The sequence below is a fragment of the Lepisosteus oculatus genome, chromosome 5, assembly GCF_040954835.1.
Source record: "Lepisosteus oculatus isolate fLepOcu1 chromosome 5, fLepOcu1.hap2, whole genome shotgun sequence".
Lineage (NCBI taxonomy): Eukaryota > Metazoa > Chordata > Actinopteri > Semionotiformes > Lepisosteidae > Lepisosteus > Lepisosteus oculatus.
This window is the reverse complement of record NC_090700.1, coordinates 43,401,459-43,417,939: the sequence shown is the minus strand read 5'-3', so window position 1 is coordinate 43,417,939 and position 16,481 is coordinate 43,401,459. Positions and strand designations below refer to the sequence as shown.

The 16,481-nt window shown below is 42.3% G+C and overlaps 2 protein-coding genes across 2 annotated transcripts in view; both read left to right on the top strand.

Moving 5' to 3' along the window:
- Positions 1–2,811: 2,811 nt before the first annotated feature.
- On the top strand, positions 2,812–13,101 carry gatm (glycine amidinotransferase (L-arginine:glycine amidinotransferase)). The gene is made up of 9 exons (XM_006628633.3): positions 2,812–2,967; positions 3,782–4,009; positions 4,422–4,617; positions 6,948–7,138; positions 7,452–7,589; positions 8,176–8,340; positions 9,472–9,535; positions 10,207–10,323; positions 11,690–13,101. Exons 1-9 carry the CDS (start codon positions 2,899–2,901, stop codon positions 11,800–11,802), a joined length of 1,281 nt encoding a protein of 426 aa, XP_006628696.1. The 5' UTR covers positions 2,812–2,898; the 3' UTR covers positions 11,803–13,101.
- Positions 13,102–14,356: 1,255 nt separating this feature from the next.
- Positions 14,357–16,481, top strand: part of pde8a (phosphodiesterase 8A) — a 72,297-nt gene continuing 70,172 nt past the window's right edge. The window contains exon 1 of the mRNA XM_015343055.2: positions 14,357–14,710. Within this exon, the coding sequence (XP_015198541.1) occupies positions 14,621–14,710 (90 nt within the window). The 5' untranslated portion in view covers positions 14,357–14,620. The remainder of the gene's footprint in view (positions 14,711–16,481) is intronic.

The following is a 16,481-nucleotide window of genomic DNA, read 5'->3' as shown; positions in this document are numbered from 1 at the left end:
TAGCCACAAGCACAGATCCATAGCCATAGAGCCACCGCTCCTTACTGAGGAGAGATTGTCATTTTTTCTTCTGAGACACCAGTCCTTCGTAGGGCACTCACAGACACACACTCACACAAGGGCCATTTTCCCAGAAGCCATTTAACCTACCTGTGTGTGTTTGGACTGTGGGAGATAACCAGACCACCCGGAGGAAACCCACATGAACACGGGGAGAACATGTAAGCTTTATATAGACAGTACACCAGCAATTGAATTCAGGGCCCCAGTGCTGTGAGCAATGCACATGGGTTAGCATTGCTAATCCATGTGCCTCCAAAAAAAGGAAACATCCATCTATCCATTTTCTAATGACGTCTCCCAATTCAGGGTTGCAGGGGAGTTGGAGTCTATCCCAGAAAACAATGGGCACAAGGCAGGGTACACCCCGGACAAGACAGACACAAACCAGACAGGCACACACTCACACTTAGGGCCAGTTTTCCCAGAGGGAAAAACACACCAGTGTGTTTTTGGACTGTGGGAGGTAACCCGGAGCACCTAGAGCAAACCCATGTGAACATGTGGAAAACATACAAAACTCCATGCAGATAGCGCCCCAGATCTGGAATTGAACCCAACACTGCAAGGTCGCAAAAATAACATGCTGTGCCAACAGGTAACATGATAAAACTACATTTGATTTTTATGAAGTGCCTTTAAAGTTACAGCTCTGCTTTACAAGGTGAAAGGTGAAAGGCGTTATATAAATCAGTACCCCCAAGTTCCAATTAATAATGGTTCTGTCCCATTTAGGATTGAGCTTCAATAAAATAGTCTTTTATAGACCTGAATACAGTATAATGAAACAGCCAGTTTCATTTTGCTTACTTACTCAGCAAAGGATAAATAAAGGATAAAGGTTTCTTCCAAAACAAAGGAGCCAATTGTCACTAAAGATCTGTTTCTGCCTAGAACACAGAAAAGATATCTCAGATTTTTCTTATGGATATGAAGGCTCCAATATCTTTATGCATATTCAGAAATTGTTCTTGGTAATGGTTGACTACATTTTTCTTTTTCATATGAACTATTGAATCTTTGTGAGTGAACTTTGACTGCACTCAAAGTGAGTGTTGCAATTGTGTGCATTTCTTGTCCTTTCATTCTGGTTCAATATATATTCAGGCTCATTTTCAAAGAGGACAAAACACAAAAGAAAATTTAGATATGAATGAATTCATATACATATGCTTTCACACTTTATAAAATTGGACACATGCATTGTATAAACATAATTTTAAATATTTGAAAATCAAGACCCAAATCAGATTTTAGAAATCAATTTTCTACTTACTTTTTACTTCACTCTATTGCATCTTATGAAACTTGGGCTGCAACTGTTAGAAAGCAAATGTGAATTCTGTTTTCTGCAAGCCACTCATTATGCTAACTACTTTCTTCAGTATTTGTTAAAGGTCTGTCAATGTTCTCACACTAACCTTGAGATCTGGCATTGTGCCAGAGTGTTAATATGTGAATTTGAAAGAGATTTTAAATATCAGTTTTAGACTACAGCACATAAGATGCATACGTGAAATAACTAACTTAGTGCTTTATAGCATATCGAGCACACAATCAGCTAGTGATATGAGATAGTGTCCTGCAACCTTTCACTTAGACAGATATTGAAGGTCTTTACAAGAGCTTTCTGCCCTGTTTTTGCTCTATGACCCGGATTAAATCAAAACTTCAGCCCAGCTGCTGGTTCCAAATTCCAGGAATATCTCCAGCTGTCCTTTCAGCTAGAACCCCAAGTGCTGAGTTTGTAATTTCAGATGGGTATGTTTGAAGCTTTGATTTTTGAGAGATTCAGACTGAAAGATACTGTACATCTGGGATGCAAACTATGCAAAACAGCATCACAAAATCCACAACCAAATTGAGACTGCAAGCTTCACGTCAGCAGAAATCTGTAATGATTATTTTTTATTGATTCTGTGGCCTTGGGTTTTGGATCACAGAATAAAATGTTAAACCAATGGTAGAGGGAAAACAAATGTTTTTCTCTGAGAGATATATTTGAAACCAGCTCTAGTTCTTTGAATGTACTGTACATGAGGTCTGTAGCTGCTGTATTTTCTTGTCTCTTGTAGAATAGAGAAATGCTGTAAAAATTTTCAGTACAGAATTTAGGAGACATTCAATTGGGTCTTCGAGGGTTACGATGTATGTTCTGAGAAGTAGCTCACTGGGTCAAATAGCAAATTGACCTAAGTGGTCCAAGTCTTCAACAACAGCATTAAAAATAGTCCTGTTCAGTTTTTGAAACTTTTGATTTGTTATTAGAAAAGTAAGATATTTCTTTAATCAAATCTTGAAATGCATGAATAATATGTGTGCAGTGTAAGATTACACTCCCTTGCCTACTCTACAAGTCTGCCTTCTTGGGATTTTCTGATTTATCAAGAAACTCAAATATTAGCAGATACAAACTCCCTGACAACACAACCATTAGCATGAGGGCTTAATTGCTACTCTGCCTGTGAGGCGCTGTTCTTGTTGAAATTTAATCATTGTCAAGGAAAATATTAATAAAACAGGTGCAAATTCTTAGACTCCAGTCAATCTGGAAAAATTCAAGAGGTTTTCCATTGCAAGCACAGACTGACCCTTTTCCATTTCTTTAGTCTGAGGGTGTGACTGATAAGAATGTTCTGCTGATAGCCAAGGTATCGTCTTTCACGATGCATTTTAACCGGGTCACGTAACTGCAGACTGTTTATAGCAGCCAATACAAAGTGTCGTGAGGGTATAAATTGCTGTAAGCCCCCAGTTTCGTGCTATAATTTCTCTAGTAAAGAGGCTGCGTCCGCTCCGAGGGTTTCGTCATTCCTGTCACCATCAGGCCTGCTGAAAATGCTGCGAGTCAGGTGTCTGAGAGGAGGTAGCAGGGGCGCTGAGGCCGCTCACTTTATCGGAGCTATGGTTAGTATTTATTTAATAATTAATTCCCAGTCATGAAGAAAATGGAAAAGAAAAGGGATTTTTTTATGATCAAGCGACTTATTCTAATCAAATCAAGCACTAATTAACAAATTTTTCGTATAAAAAGTTCACGACACAATTAGAGACAGTGAAATTGGGGGGGAGTATTTTTGCATTGTGCAAATGTGTAGATCAGTTGCTCTTAGCAACGTATATTTCATTCTCCTCCGAAAAGACAAAAGAGGTGGCCTTTTTTTCCAGTTTACTCGCAGTCGGAAACGCTGCAGCAGCAGCCAGCTGTCCGCAGCAGCTGAACTCGGTGAACTCCGCGGCTCAGGGAGCCCGTCTGCGCCTCCGAAACTCAGTCCAGTGCTGCGGGTGGTCTTACCGCGAGTGGACCTTGACACGGAGTCTGTGCACTTATCAAGCAAGGCCGTCACTCATGTTTTTACACGTAGACATTGGTACTTTTACAAAACTCAACAATTTAAAACACCAAAGAGTTGAAGTTCCTGCTAATTCTCCACGTTGGTGAGGGATTGATACTGGATGCAAAAAAAAAACAACAAACGACTGAAGTTCAGGAAAACTACTTTAAGATTCTCCATGTGTGGTCAAGCAGTCAGATGTTTATAAGCGTCTTTGAAAATAGCAACAATAAAGAATAAGGAAATAAAAAAACGGGAGTTTGTGTACTTTTATTTTTCATTTTATTTTAAAGACCGTGTGTGTGTGAAGGTGGGCGACAAAACGACACGGCAGCACAATGCGCCGCCTGACCGTTTTCTTAATCCATTCATTTACTGTGCACCAGTTTGGCAGAGCGGTAACGGGCTGGGTGCAGCGCGCATTCCAGAGCACCTCCGCCTCAACTGCAGCCGTCCAGCGAGGTGTGGTGGAGGAGGACACGGTCCCCAGGTCTGCCGACCCCGTTACTCAGGAGTGTCCCGTCTGTTCCTACAATGAGTGGGACCCGCTGGAAGAAGTCATTGTTGGAAGAGCCGAGAACGCCCGAGTGCCCCCTTTTACAGTGGAAGTCAAGGTATGCCGATGCGAGTAACTGCGGTGGCAAGCCTCCATTGGTCTTCTATAAAAGCTGTGTTTAAACCTCCTTAAAAAAAAATCCACACCTTTCCGAATCATCTGATAATTGAAATAAATGAGGCGAGGTGTTCAGATGCGAATTTCCGTGTTGAAGTGTTTTGGGTGCTGCTAAGGTGATTGGTTCGAGTCGGATTCCCTTTAACATACCGTTAACTTTTGGTATTCCTGATATCCACAGACTACATATTAACGAGGATACGATAAGGCCACCCCCTCATTACTGCTCTCACATAAAAAGATACAATGAACGCCCCTGAAGAGGCACAGCAGAGAAGAGGTTTGCAATAATTAAAGCCCTCCGTGTGTGGTTTGTGCGCCTACTGATGCCCAGAGTGTGTGCTGTGTTGTAGGCCAACACGTACGAGAAGTACTGGCCCTTCTACCAGAAGCATGGGGGTCACAGCTTTCCGGCCGATCACCTGAAGAAGGCCGTCGCTGAGATAGAGGAAATGTGCAATATTCTGCGTCTGGAGGGCGTCGCCGTCAGAAGACCAGAGCCCATTGACTGGTCTGTCGAATATAAAACCCCTGATTTTGTATGTACAGGTAGGCCTGTCGTCCAACCCATTTATTTACAGGACAGGGAGCTGTGTTCCCTATAGCCTGAAGCGGAGATTTCTGCAGAAATATACCGAATTGTGATGCCATTCTGGGAGGCAACGGCAGTGCCGGTCAAGCTGTATATCTGGGAACAGTGGGTAAAAGTCACCACACAGTCACGCCTAGATCACTCATTAAGCACTGTAATTAAAAACTGCCATTTTCCTGCCTTGGGCTGGACTTTCCCATAAGGTTCTGCTGTTCCGTCTTACAGTGATGCATGTAGGAGGATTTTAACAGGAAGTTCATTTGCTGCTGTGTAAGTTTATACAGTATGTGGAGTCTTAGGTGGTGGGACGTTTCTGCAGTCCTAGTCCTAGACATCCACACAGCTCTAGTTGAGCTCTCAGTTTCATAACCAAGCCCGTAAATGTAATAGGATTAATATCTTCAATTGTTTTCAGTTCTTCAACATGTTGGAGGTGTGCCTTTTAACTATCACGTTTCATACGGAACATGAAATCCAGCAGGCAAATTGTGGGTTTGCTCAAGTCGGAGCCTGGCTGGAATGAAGACTAGCTGGTGTGGGAGACACAACCCCTGTTGGGCAGTACCAAATACTGCACCATAATGCTGTCTGAAACTGGCTGGGGTTCGTTAATCGCAGGTGACAATGGTCACCAGAGCCTTCGTGAAGCTTAAGGAGGCCCACAGGCAAGATATTAGTAGGGCTGATATGAAACTCATATCAGTGCTCAATACAGGATCTACTGTATGGAGTCCCATTCAAAAATGGCGCCACAGGTTGGGGGTAACCACAATGCTCAGCATCTCTTCAGGAAACTCCTCTATATAGGCAACTTCCTTCTACGGGTTACAGGGGCTCAATATAGCTTATATTGGTTTCTGTGGAGTTAAACACATGAAAGAGAGCTCGTGACTCTCCCATGTCCACGACAGGAGGCCAGTTCAGCACTCCTTATTCCCCCTTTATACAGCTGGGTGGACTGGAGGGATTGGGGTGTGGTAGCTCAAGCTACAACAGCAGTGTCTTCAACAGGCACCTGAACCCTGAACCCACAATTGAGCAGTGAATCCTGACTACACCCCCCCCCCCAACACCACTGTATACAGTACAGAAACTGCTTTCCTGTTTAATAGAAAAGAATAACGTTTCCAGACGTCAGTAGGGAAAGCACTTAAGGTGCACAACGCTGAAACTTATTAAGGATTATTAAAAAGCTTTGCTAGTTTGAACTCTTAATACAGTCCTATAGAAAACCTGTACAGAAAATCTCCTTTTAAAGCCACGCTTCTGGTGGGTGTGACACAGCTGAGGTATTTTGTCTTATCTTTCTTAGATGTCTATAATGTTATAATGTTTTAGTCTGCTTCCTAAAGTTCTTGGCCAAGGGTGCAGTGCCTGTTGACAGATTGGTGCCAAGTGTTTGTAGCACGAGACGCATCCAGCTGCCCTTTCCTGAACTGTGACACCTGACCTCTGAGCCTGCAGCAGAATGTTCACCAGCATGCTGCTACAGTATATGTCTTTACTTGTCTCCATCCCCTGACAGCACATTTGCAGCAGAGTACCTCTAGGTTCAGATGTTCAGATTGTTATCGTCTTCATTTAGCTCTTCATCTTTTTTCAAGATGCTGGTGCCTTCATTTGACAGCAGCGTTGCCATTCTGGAATCAGATAAGTGGTGCTAATGGGCCAGCAGCAGGCACTCTGTCCTCTGGACAAGAGATTCAAGACCAGTGTGTGTCTGTGGGTGCCCTACAAAGAACTGATGTCCCTTCCAGGGTGTATTCTGCCTTGCGCCTGTTGCTTGCCTGATAGGCACTGACTCCCCTGCAGCCCTGAATTGGAGGCAGTAGGTGGAAAATGGAATAATAATTACAGGCTGATAGTGAAATGCGTTCTTCAATAGGGTGACTTACTTCCAGATTCTCTGAAGATTCCTCATCAAAAAAGCTGGAAATCCATTTGCCTTCATGGGCGCCAGCTATTGAAACATTAAATCAGGTGTAGATCAGGCAAATCTATATTTTATGTTTGGTGTACACAATTCTAGAATGTAAATAGGAAATAAGAAGAGGTCAAAACTAAGAGGAGGCTCCTCTTGCTCAACTGCATACCAGAAGCTAACTGATCTGCTTGTGCTTGTCCAGCTATTCGCTGCAATATCTGACAGAACCGGCTTCAGCACAGTGGCGGGTTAGCGTCTTCAGTGTCTCATCTGGACGAACCGGTTTTGTCTTTTATCTAGTATTATCTCAGTGATGTGTCAGTGTCCGACAGCTGTGTTTTGCTTTTCTTTCTATTCTCCCAGGAATGTATGCTGCTATGCCGAGGGACATCCTTCTCGTTATTGGGAATGAGATCATCGAAGCCCCGATGGCTTGGCGAGCTCGCTTCTTTGAGTACAGAGCTTACCGGCCTCTCATTAAAGAGTATTTCAGACGAGGCGCAAAGTGGACAACAGCTCCGAAACCTACCATGGCTGACAAATTATACGACCAGGTAACTGCCTTTGAAAGCCTTCTTTTATCGATGAGAACATGCGGAAGTATGGTGTTGTGTGTCTCACGGTAACCATTCAGCAGCCTCAGATCAGGCAGAGATCAGGTCCTTCGTGACCGAAGAAAGGTCAGTACTTTCTTCTGCTTTGTACAAGGAAGTCTGATTAATGCCGCAATTGAAGTTCTTAACAGTTGGGGAGACGAAGGACTAAATCGTGTAGCAATAGATCCCGAAATCGCTCAAGAAACACCACAAACAGAGGGTCCAATTCACCCAAGAAAAAAACCTGTTTCTGTCCGTTCCTGTCTGGCAGGACTACCCTATCCGCACAGTAGAAGACAGACACAAGCTGGCAGCAGAAGGGAAGTTTGTCACCACCGAGTTTGAACCGTGCTTTGATGCTGCTGACTTCATTCGAGCTGGGAGAGATATTTTTGTCCAAAGGAGTCAGGTAAGAAATATGAGAACCATTATTTTATCAATCTTATGTTCTGCATTTAATGCTGTAGGACTTCCACTCATGGCTGGGCTGTGAGAGATTTATTTTAAGACTCTTAGGAGGCCTTTTCTGTGTATTTCAAATTTCGCTGTTTCAAAAATGGGGCTAATTGCAAGAAAATAGGGAAGATGCAAAATTGCTTCAGCATAGAGCACAGAGCAGTGAGAATGCAGCTTTCATTCCTAGACGTACAGTACGAAATTAAAGGAGGGGATTGGGAGTCCCTATGCCCACTTGGCAAGGAATTAACTCAGGGCACAAGCACAATCAAATCAATTGTTGATGACAAGAAAGGACACAAGCAGAGGCTGACGAGAGCTTTTAATTTTCTCTTGGTTCACTGACTCCTTTATTAATCAGGGGAAAGTACACAGCTCTTTCTGACCTGATTTCTTTCATAACCCTTAGCTGCTATTGTGACGATGTGTTTTTTAAGGTGGTCTTGGTAACCAAATGCTTTAAAATGGGTAGTATGTTTGGAAAATTACAAATATAAATGATACGGGGTGTAGCACTTAAAAATGATTAATTATTTCAGGTGACAAACTACATGGGAATTGAATGGATGCGCAGACACCTCGGGCCGGACTACAGAGTCCATGTCGTTTCCTTTAGGGATCCTAATCCCATGCATATTGACGCCACTTTCAACATCATTGGACCGGGCCTGGTGCTGTCCAACCCAGATCGCCCTTGTCGTCAGGTGGGTAGTTTTGAAACTCAGGACTGAGTGAATAATAATAATAATAAACTTTATTTTATATAGTGAGGTTCCTCACACCTGAAGAAGGCTCCACAGCCGAAACGTTGTGTTCTCTTTCTTCTTTTTTTCAATATGGAATAAACCTATTAGTTGCAACAACAATAAATGTTGTTTTGACAACAAAAGATGTTTTGACAATATGCTACACATGTGGGTCTAATGTTAAGCCAGAATCGAATATAGTCATCCAAATGTTTATGTCAGGGATGCAATTAGATAGAATAGAGACAGCCACATCAGTGTCAGGTTTGGTATGGATGTATATTTGAGTATCGTCAGTGTAGAAATGATAGCAGAGGTCATGTGATCTTAAAAGCTGACCAAGTGGAAACATGTAAATACTGAAGAGCAGGGGGCCAGTATTGAGCCCTGAGGAACACCAGACTTAACAAGACCAATTTCAGACATATACCCATTAAGAGAGACAAAGTGACAGCGGTCAGTGGGGTAAGATTTGAACCATTTGAGAGCAGTTTCAGAAACTCCAGTCTCAAGACGAGCAAGCAAGTTAACTGAAAAGGTCTGAACAAGAAAGCACATCACTTACCAGTACCACTGGAGATTTAGATCTGAGCTGGGAGGGGAACCAGGACACACCATGGGTCCTGAGGACCATGGTTTCGATAACCACTTTTTTCTGAAAAGACATGAGAGGAGAGGAGAGGTGGCTCTGTGGCTAAGGATCTGTGCCTGTGACTGGAAGGTTGCCGGTTCAAATCCCGCGGCTGGCAGGGGAATCGTACTCCGGTGGACCCCTGCGCAAGGCCCTTAACCCCAACTGCTCCAGGGGTGCCGTACAATGGCAGACCCTGTGCTCTGACCCCAAGCTTCTCTCCATGTCTGTCTCCATGGAGAAAAAGCTGGGGTATGCGAAAAAAGACGAATTCCTAATGCAAGAAATTGTATAGGGCTAATAAAGAGACATTATTATTATGTAAGGGCACGGCCTGTTTGAGACCTTTTCATCTTCTGTGTTCTGGCGCCCTCTAGCGGAGACACAGCACATTTATTTTATTTGTTTTCTGAACCTCCGTCGACCCCTTGATTCACTCCTGTGTTCATGACCGGCAGATCGAGATATTCAAGAGAGCAGGATGGACCGTCGTTCACCCTCCCACCCCTTTAATCCCAGACGGTAAGTCTCTATACCGGGAATAAAGAAATAAAGATGGAAAAGTAAAAGCAGTCCACAGACGTGTCTCACAGCATGTTTTTCTTTTATCTTGTAAATAGTTATGCTGTGAAACGAACTCGAAATTAATCGTCATTGAACAAATGTTTTGAAACAAAATCCTATTCTTCAGAACACGTTAACTGTTCAAAAATCAAGTCAGGTCAGTTAATATTTCACTCGCTTTGTGCTAAACACAATAAGGCTCTAAATTGATATTATTTTGATACTAGTATACTAAGTGATACAGGTGTCTTATTCGGGCGGCATGGTGGTGCAGTAGTTAGCATTGCTACCTTGGAGCTCTGGGCCCCGGGCTCAATTCCATACCTGGGGTGCTGTCTGTGTGGAGTTTGTATGTTCTTCCCTTTTTCGTGTGGGTTTCCTCCCATAGTCCAAACACATACTGTACTGGTAGGTTAATATGCTTATGGAGAAGCTGGCCCTGGTGTGAGTGTGTGCATGTCTGTTTGTCTGCCCTGCCATGGATTGGCGTCATGTCCAGGGTGCCTGCCTTGCCCCTGTTGCTTGCTGGGATAGGCTCCAGCCCCCCTGCAACCCTGAATTGGAAGAAGGGAAAATGGCTGGATGGCATCTCTCAAACCTGACTTCTCCATGGTGTCCTGTGTGAGCAGACCACCCGCTGTGGATGTCCTCCAAGTGGCTGTCCATGAATGTCTTAATGCTGGACGAGAAACGGGTGATGGTTGATGCCAATGAGACCAGCATCCAAAAGATGTTTGAAGGGCTTGGTAAGTTTATTTTATTTTGTATTTATTTGTTTTGAATACATTAATTATGGTTACCAGTAGTAATACACAGATACACTGTATATTGATTTTTTCAGTTTTACCAGTGCTGCATTGCAAAGTATTTGTATACAGCAGAATCTAAGAGTAGTGATGTCATCACCTTGGGACTGTTGTTAAAACACTCCTCCTCCTGCACCTATAAACACACATGTCCTCCATGTTACACTGAGCAGGACAGCTTCCCATCCTCGGTCCTGGATTAACCCTCACATCTGGTTTGTCCTCCAGCTGAGTTGCTAATCACAGGCTTATTTATTTCAATTTTCTATGTGGCATATGTGTGTAAATTTACTTTTGGCATAGTCCCATTTCATATTGTAATGCACATTAACCCTGTACCAACTTCAGATTTTCTGAATGCGCCTCATTCGGGCATTCAGGTGTTTCTTAATATGATCACCTGGAACCCTGAAATTGCGGGCGGGACTAATACAGGTCCCTCCCACCATGCATGGGCGGGTCTGATAGAGTGCCACTCCCACCTGCGACTGTCAGAGGTGTCTGAGGCTCTTTCCCATCCCTGGTGTCTTCTGGGTTTTCTACCAAATGAACTTTCTTAATTAAGGTGATTGGACCTTTAATTAAACTCCAGCTCGTTAATAGCAAGCCAGAGTTTGAAATTAGCACGATCCTGTGCCAGATGCTGGTGTTCAGACCTCCTCTCGTTCTCGACTGTTTTGAATGACAAGGTTAAATTCAAGCAATGGTTCCAGCCATCACTAAGAATGCCCATCACAGGAGTGTGGTAGGCAAGGGGTCATTCCCACCTTCCTCTCTATGTCATTAGGTGATAAGCAATTAACCAATTAGTTGAGCTGGGGCAAAATCCAGGAGGCACCGAGCTACTCCAGGAACAGGATTGTGAAACACTAGTTTAGGTACAGGGCAAGAGTGTCCAATCCTGGGCTTGGAGGGATGGAGTCTCCAGGTTTTCCAGGTCTCTTTATAGCAGCTGCACCTGAAGAGCTGGGAGAGGCTGTCAGTAACGAGCTGGGAATTCGCTTGTTAAGAGCTCAGTTGGAATGAAACCCCAGACACACCAGCCCTCCAGGATCAGGTTTGGGCAGCTGTGAGATATATACACAGTGTTTTGTGTTAGGTATACAAAATATACGTCATGACTAGTTAATGTCCCTGCGTCACACTGCGTTCCACCGGCATTGAAAATGCCTGGTGAATGTTACTTTTCTTGTCTGTGTTGTAGAGATGCTGTCTGTTTTTATCTTAAACGTGATCTGTATCGAGACGAGCTGTCCAAGCCCAATTTCAGGGAGAGAGTGGTTGACTCATGTGTCCGTCCCGACAGGAATAAAGACCATCAAGGTAAACATCCGCCATGCCAACTCCCTGGGCGGGGGCTTTCACTGCTGGACCTGTGATGTCCGACGTCGGGGGACCCTGCAGTCCTACTTCAACTAGCCCTGCCAGACTGGACCGGACCGGACCGGACCGGACCTCTGCACACGAGTTCACAAATGCCTATTGATTCTCCCTTTGCCGATTCTAACAGTGCATGGCCTGTGGTGTTCAACAGTGCTGTACTTCACGGTGTTTGTTTCCAAAAGCTTTGCTCTTTGCTCGTTCTGATCAGCAGACTATCTCAGTTTTACCCTGGTCATCAATGGTACCATCTTCTGGGCTGACTGCAGCGAAACAGGGGAAACCAGGAAGTAGATTTCAGGGGCTTCTTTCAGGGTTGCTATTGGCCAAGAAGCAAGACTTTCTTTTATATTTCAGTGCAATACTACCTCTATTTGGAAGAAAAAAATGAACACAAGTTGTATATTCTAGATATTGATGCCTTTTAGTTTCCTTTAAGTAATTCATATTTACTTAAAGACAGGTTCATTTAACACAGTTTATGTTTTAATAGTATAACAGATCAAACATGGTCATTATTCATTATTGACTCGTTTACTCAGGTATTTTTTAAAACTATTTATTTGGGTGTTACTCATTTTTACCCTTTAGCATTTTTTAAATTTCTGTTTCCCCTTTTGCTGCTGTATATCTGCATATTGTTGCACTTCTTGTTCTAGGAAAGTACCTCAAAAATATTTTGTATTATGCTGAAACTAATGTATGTATTTGAGACCTCACTCCTCATGTGCAGTTCCATCTTATGCCAAGTCTGCTTTTACTCTTTATTTAAGATTTGTATTATAGCCCTTATTTTTCCAGATAAATGAACGAAGAATTAATTCTCATTTTCACATAACATGAGTCTGCATGAGTCTGCTGGTTTTATGAATGGAGTGGGCTCTACAGTTTGAGAAATACTTCCCAGCAAGGTGCAGCTGAAAGAATCCCATCTCAATAACAAAGAAAAATGTTATAAGAACTCCTCTACACACCATGTTTAAATTTTTGATCCAAGCCCACTGTAAATTGCTGCTTTAAAGTCTTAATATTAAGAGGAATGGTTTATATACCGTGTTGATCAACTCAAATGCCTTTCCTACATAGTAATCCAGGAAGAAAGCTCAACCAATATAGCAGTCGCCTTGATAAATCACATAGTGTAATTCTCTATTAGAATTAAATTCGGAGTGTAAAATATATCACATGGGAAAGTAAGTATCTGCAATATACCAGTGTTTTATAGCTTCCACATGAATTATAAAACAGGTTTGATTATAGCGGCTTAACTTTCCCTTTTTGCTGTCAGTCTGCATGTAACTGTGTTTTTTAATGCTAATAAAAGATCGATATAAAATATTTTGTAAATGCTTTAAAAACTTTTCTTTTTATTCACTGTAGGTCAGTCTTATAACTGTTACTTCTGTTCCTCACTGCAGAATTCTGCTGTAATGTGGCAACACGTGATGCTTCAGTTATTTTAAAAGAAATGGGTGGGTGGCACCGTGGTTGGCCCTGGGTTCGATTCTTGCAGTTCTGTCTGCATGGACTGGCATGCCTTCCAGCGTGTAACCCGTCCCCATTTCGTGCTGGGATAAGCTCCGGGTCCCCCGAAACCCAGGACAGGATGAAACCGTTTTGTTCATTATTTGGCCAGTGCAATGCTCGCAGTGAGATACCACAATTCAACAGATGAGGGCGCACGTGGTTTGCACCCACATTTAATCATCCGCAATGGCGTAAAGATGCGTTGAATATTTTATAAAATATTTCTATTTTACAATTCAGAACGATGGTTTTCCATGTCTTTAAAATATCTTAAATGAATTTCTTATAGATTTCTTATAGCTTCGCTTTTCATAAAACTATTGCCAGAAAAATGTTGTCGAAGCGATACAAAAAATCATAAATGGTTTATAGAAAAATAAGATTGTTGACGCTCAAATAGTTCTTTAACTGGGTTACGTGACTCAAAAAGTTCAATTTTGAAATTTTGCGGTACGCTGTATAATTCAGTGCTGCTCCAAGTGCTGAAGTCGTTAAGTTCTTATGCTGTTTCACTTCATTTCAAAGTACAGCATGTGAGATGTATAGTATTAAAAAAAAAACGTTAATTACTATCTGAACTTTAGACTTAAGAAGGAATCAACTAGAAACTCCTTACAGTTGACAGTGACGTGCAAACCCAGATAAAAAAGCGATCTCACCCACGCGAATTAATTCACAATCGAGAAGGATGGTATCAATACTTATTTTGGAACTACACAACCACGCTTTATTCTTCTCTCATGTCGAACAAAATGAATCTACTCTAATTTGCTTAATTCATAATTCAACCGATGAGGTAAAAGAGGTAGTTTAACCTAGTTTTATGAACCGCAATGACGTTAAACTAGCGCTGGTTGCCGAGTGACCTTAGTGCTTCATTTATAGCCCCGGTCCAGCGCTGCGCGCAGGGGAGGAGGGGTTTACAATCGCTGGTGCTGGCACTGAGCTCCAGGGACCGGACTCCGCGGAGGTGTGGAGGTGTCGAGGACCCCAGCACTCACACAGGACCTCACATCACATCTCTTGCAGAATGCGGTTTCCTCCAAACCCGTTCGCCGAGGTTCGATAGATATCTGTTTAAAAAGGGAAAACGCGCTACACCATAGGCTGACAAACTTTTTTTTTTAATTCTCTTTGGGGAACATGCAGTAAAACTTTTCAGATCGGTCGGAACTGAGCGCATCACAAGATCAAAATGAAGCGATGGGCTTCACGGCATCTTTCGCAGAAAAGCTGCTTTTGATATTTGTAATCTGGAAATCTTCAGTTGTATTTGCACGTCAAGAAGGAGCCCAATACTGTTACGCGGGAGCGCTTGGCGAAAGGAATTATGTATCAAGCTGATTTAAAGATTATGGAAGAACAGAACATTGCGCATTCTCTGGAGGCAGATATGGTTCAAAATGGACCACGGCATGAGGTATGAAGCGCAAAATAATGTACTTTTTTTCGTAAACTCTGTTGCGCCTGAGTGTGAAAGTTGACAGATGGCAGTAGGCAGCTCTACTCCTTTCAGGGTAAATAGACTAACAAGATTAAAAAGACTTGGCCGTATTATTTAAAGGGGAAATATCTCTTTCCGTTTGTAAAAAAGATTGGAAAGGACTTACTTGATTTTGTGCATATTTACGCAGGGGATCACAGCACATCTCGATCGAGATTTGTACACGCGCGTTAGTCGCTATCCGACATCGATGAGCTGTGATTGAAAAACAGAGGTAGACTGGGGTAGGTTGGTAGAGAAGTTCAGGTCCCGCCACTAACTTTCCCCCGCACCTCAACGGTGATGGGAAAATGTCATAATTTTAGTAAAGAATGACAGAGGGCAATTCAGGCCCTTCTGAAACGAAAGCAATGATTTAACCTGTTAATTATTAGCTAAATTGATCACGTCCATATAGCCTGCCGTGAGACGTCGTTATAATTCAGTTCAATTCAGTATAATGCCGACATAAAAAAACGACCTCTCAGTTTGTATAAATTTTAACCTTTAACTTTTTCATTTTCCGATTTTCTATTAATCTCGGTAATTAATAGTCCTGAAATGCACAGGCACTGCTTAAGCAGGAGAGTGATTCTCGCTATTGTTCGTTCAGACTGATTTGTTGCTGAAATTTACTACATTATGTATGGAAGAGACAAGAGTGGGGCTGGAAGACATACAATTCAAATCAGTACAGGATCGGTTTAATAAAACCTGAGAAAAATGAAAGTAATTTAACTGTTTTTTAAAAGCCAGTTGTTCAGCTTTAATATTTTTTTTCATTTCATTTTTTGCTGTTTTGGGGAAAAAAAGAAACTCTCCCTTGTTTTCCTGTTTGTGAACAAATAGGAACTCCATCCTTACATTCTGGAGAGCAAGCAGATAACTGTTCAACCAGATAGCCCAGCCTAGTCATCTAGTGCCCTGCATGTCAACAAGCCAATCTTTAAATCAATAAGGAAATAGATTAGGAGTCAATCCAGGCTAGTGTTGTTCTCTAGCCCTTCCTAGATGAAGCAATAGCGAACAAGCATGAGATTAAGGATTAGACCATCCAAGCAGATAAACGATCAATAAATTACAGAAGGCCACTCTAAATGACCTGAAAGACACAAGGCAACGCTTATCTGATTTGTCAGCAAGTTGTACTCAGACTATTTTCCAAAGATTACAATTGGACAGCCCTAGTATGTGGGTCAAATTTTAACTTGTGACCCATCAAAACAAAAAGAAAAGAAAATGGGACTTCCAACAACGGCTTTGAAATTTTCAGGGAGCTGAAACTGACTTTAAATGATCCTGAGAATTAAAATGCCATGAATTAAAGAACATCATCTTTGTTTTGCAAGAATGCAGAAATATTGTAATGTCTTTAAGATAGATTGTAGATTGTCAGTGTGTAGACAGAGATAGATTCTGCTAGATGGTCTTTAATTGGTCATTAGCACAGAATGGAGAATTAAAGCTACACTCATGAACAAAATCACTTGGGGGCAATAGAAATATCCACAAAGCTGATCCCTTTGGTACATCAGATGTAGTGATTTTCATAATCAACGTACTTCTATAGGCAAAAGAGTGGATGTACAGTTTTCAGAAGGAAAGACAAGATCAGCACTGTGTCACACAAGCCACTCACAATGTTTGAACAGCATTCCTGCAGCATTGAAATGTAGCCATTAGTGATACTGTGTCTCAGGTCTTATAT

Excerpts from the sequence above, each read along its gene's own strand:
- gatm (XM_006628633.3), top strand. The coding sequence starts at position 2,899 with ATGCTGCGAGTCAGGTGTCTGAGAGGAGGTAGCAGGGGCGCTGAGGCC. Across the intron at positions 4,010-4,421 it reads CTTTTACAGTGGAAGTCAAG|GCCAACACGTACGAGAAGTA; the intron begins GTATGCCGATGC and ends GCTGTGTTGTAG. Across the intron at positions 9,536-10,206 it reads CACCCCTTTAATCCCAGACG|ACCACCCGCTGTGGATGTCC; the intron begins GTAAGTCTCTAT and ends CTGTGTGAGCAG.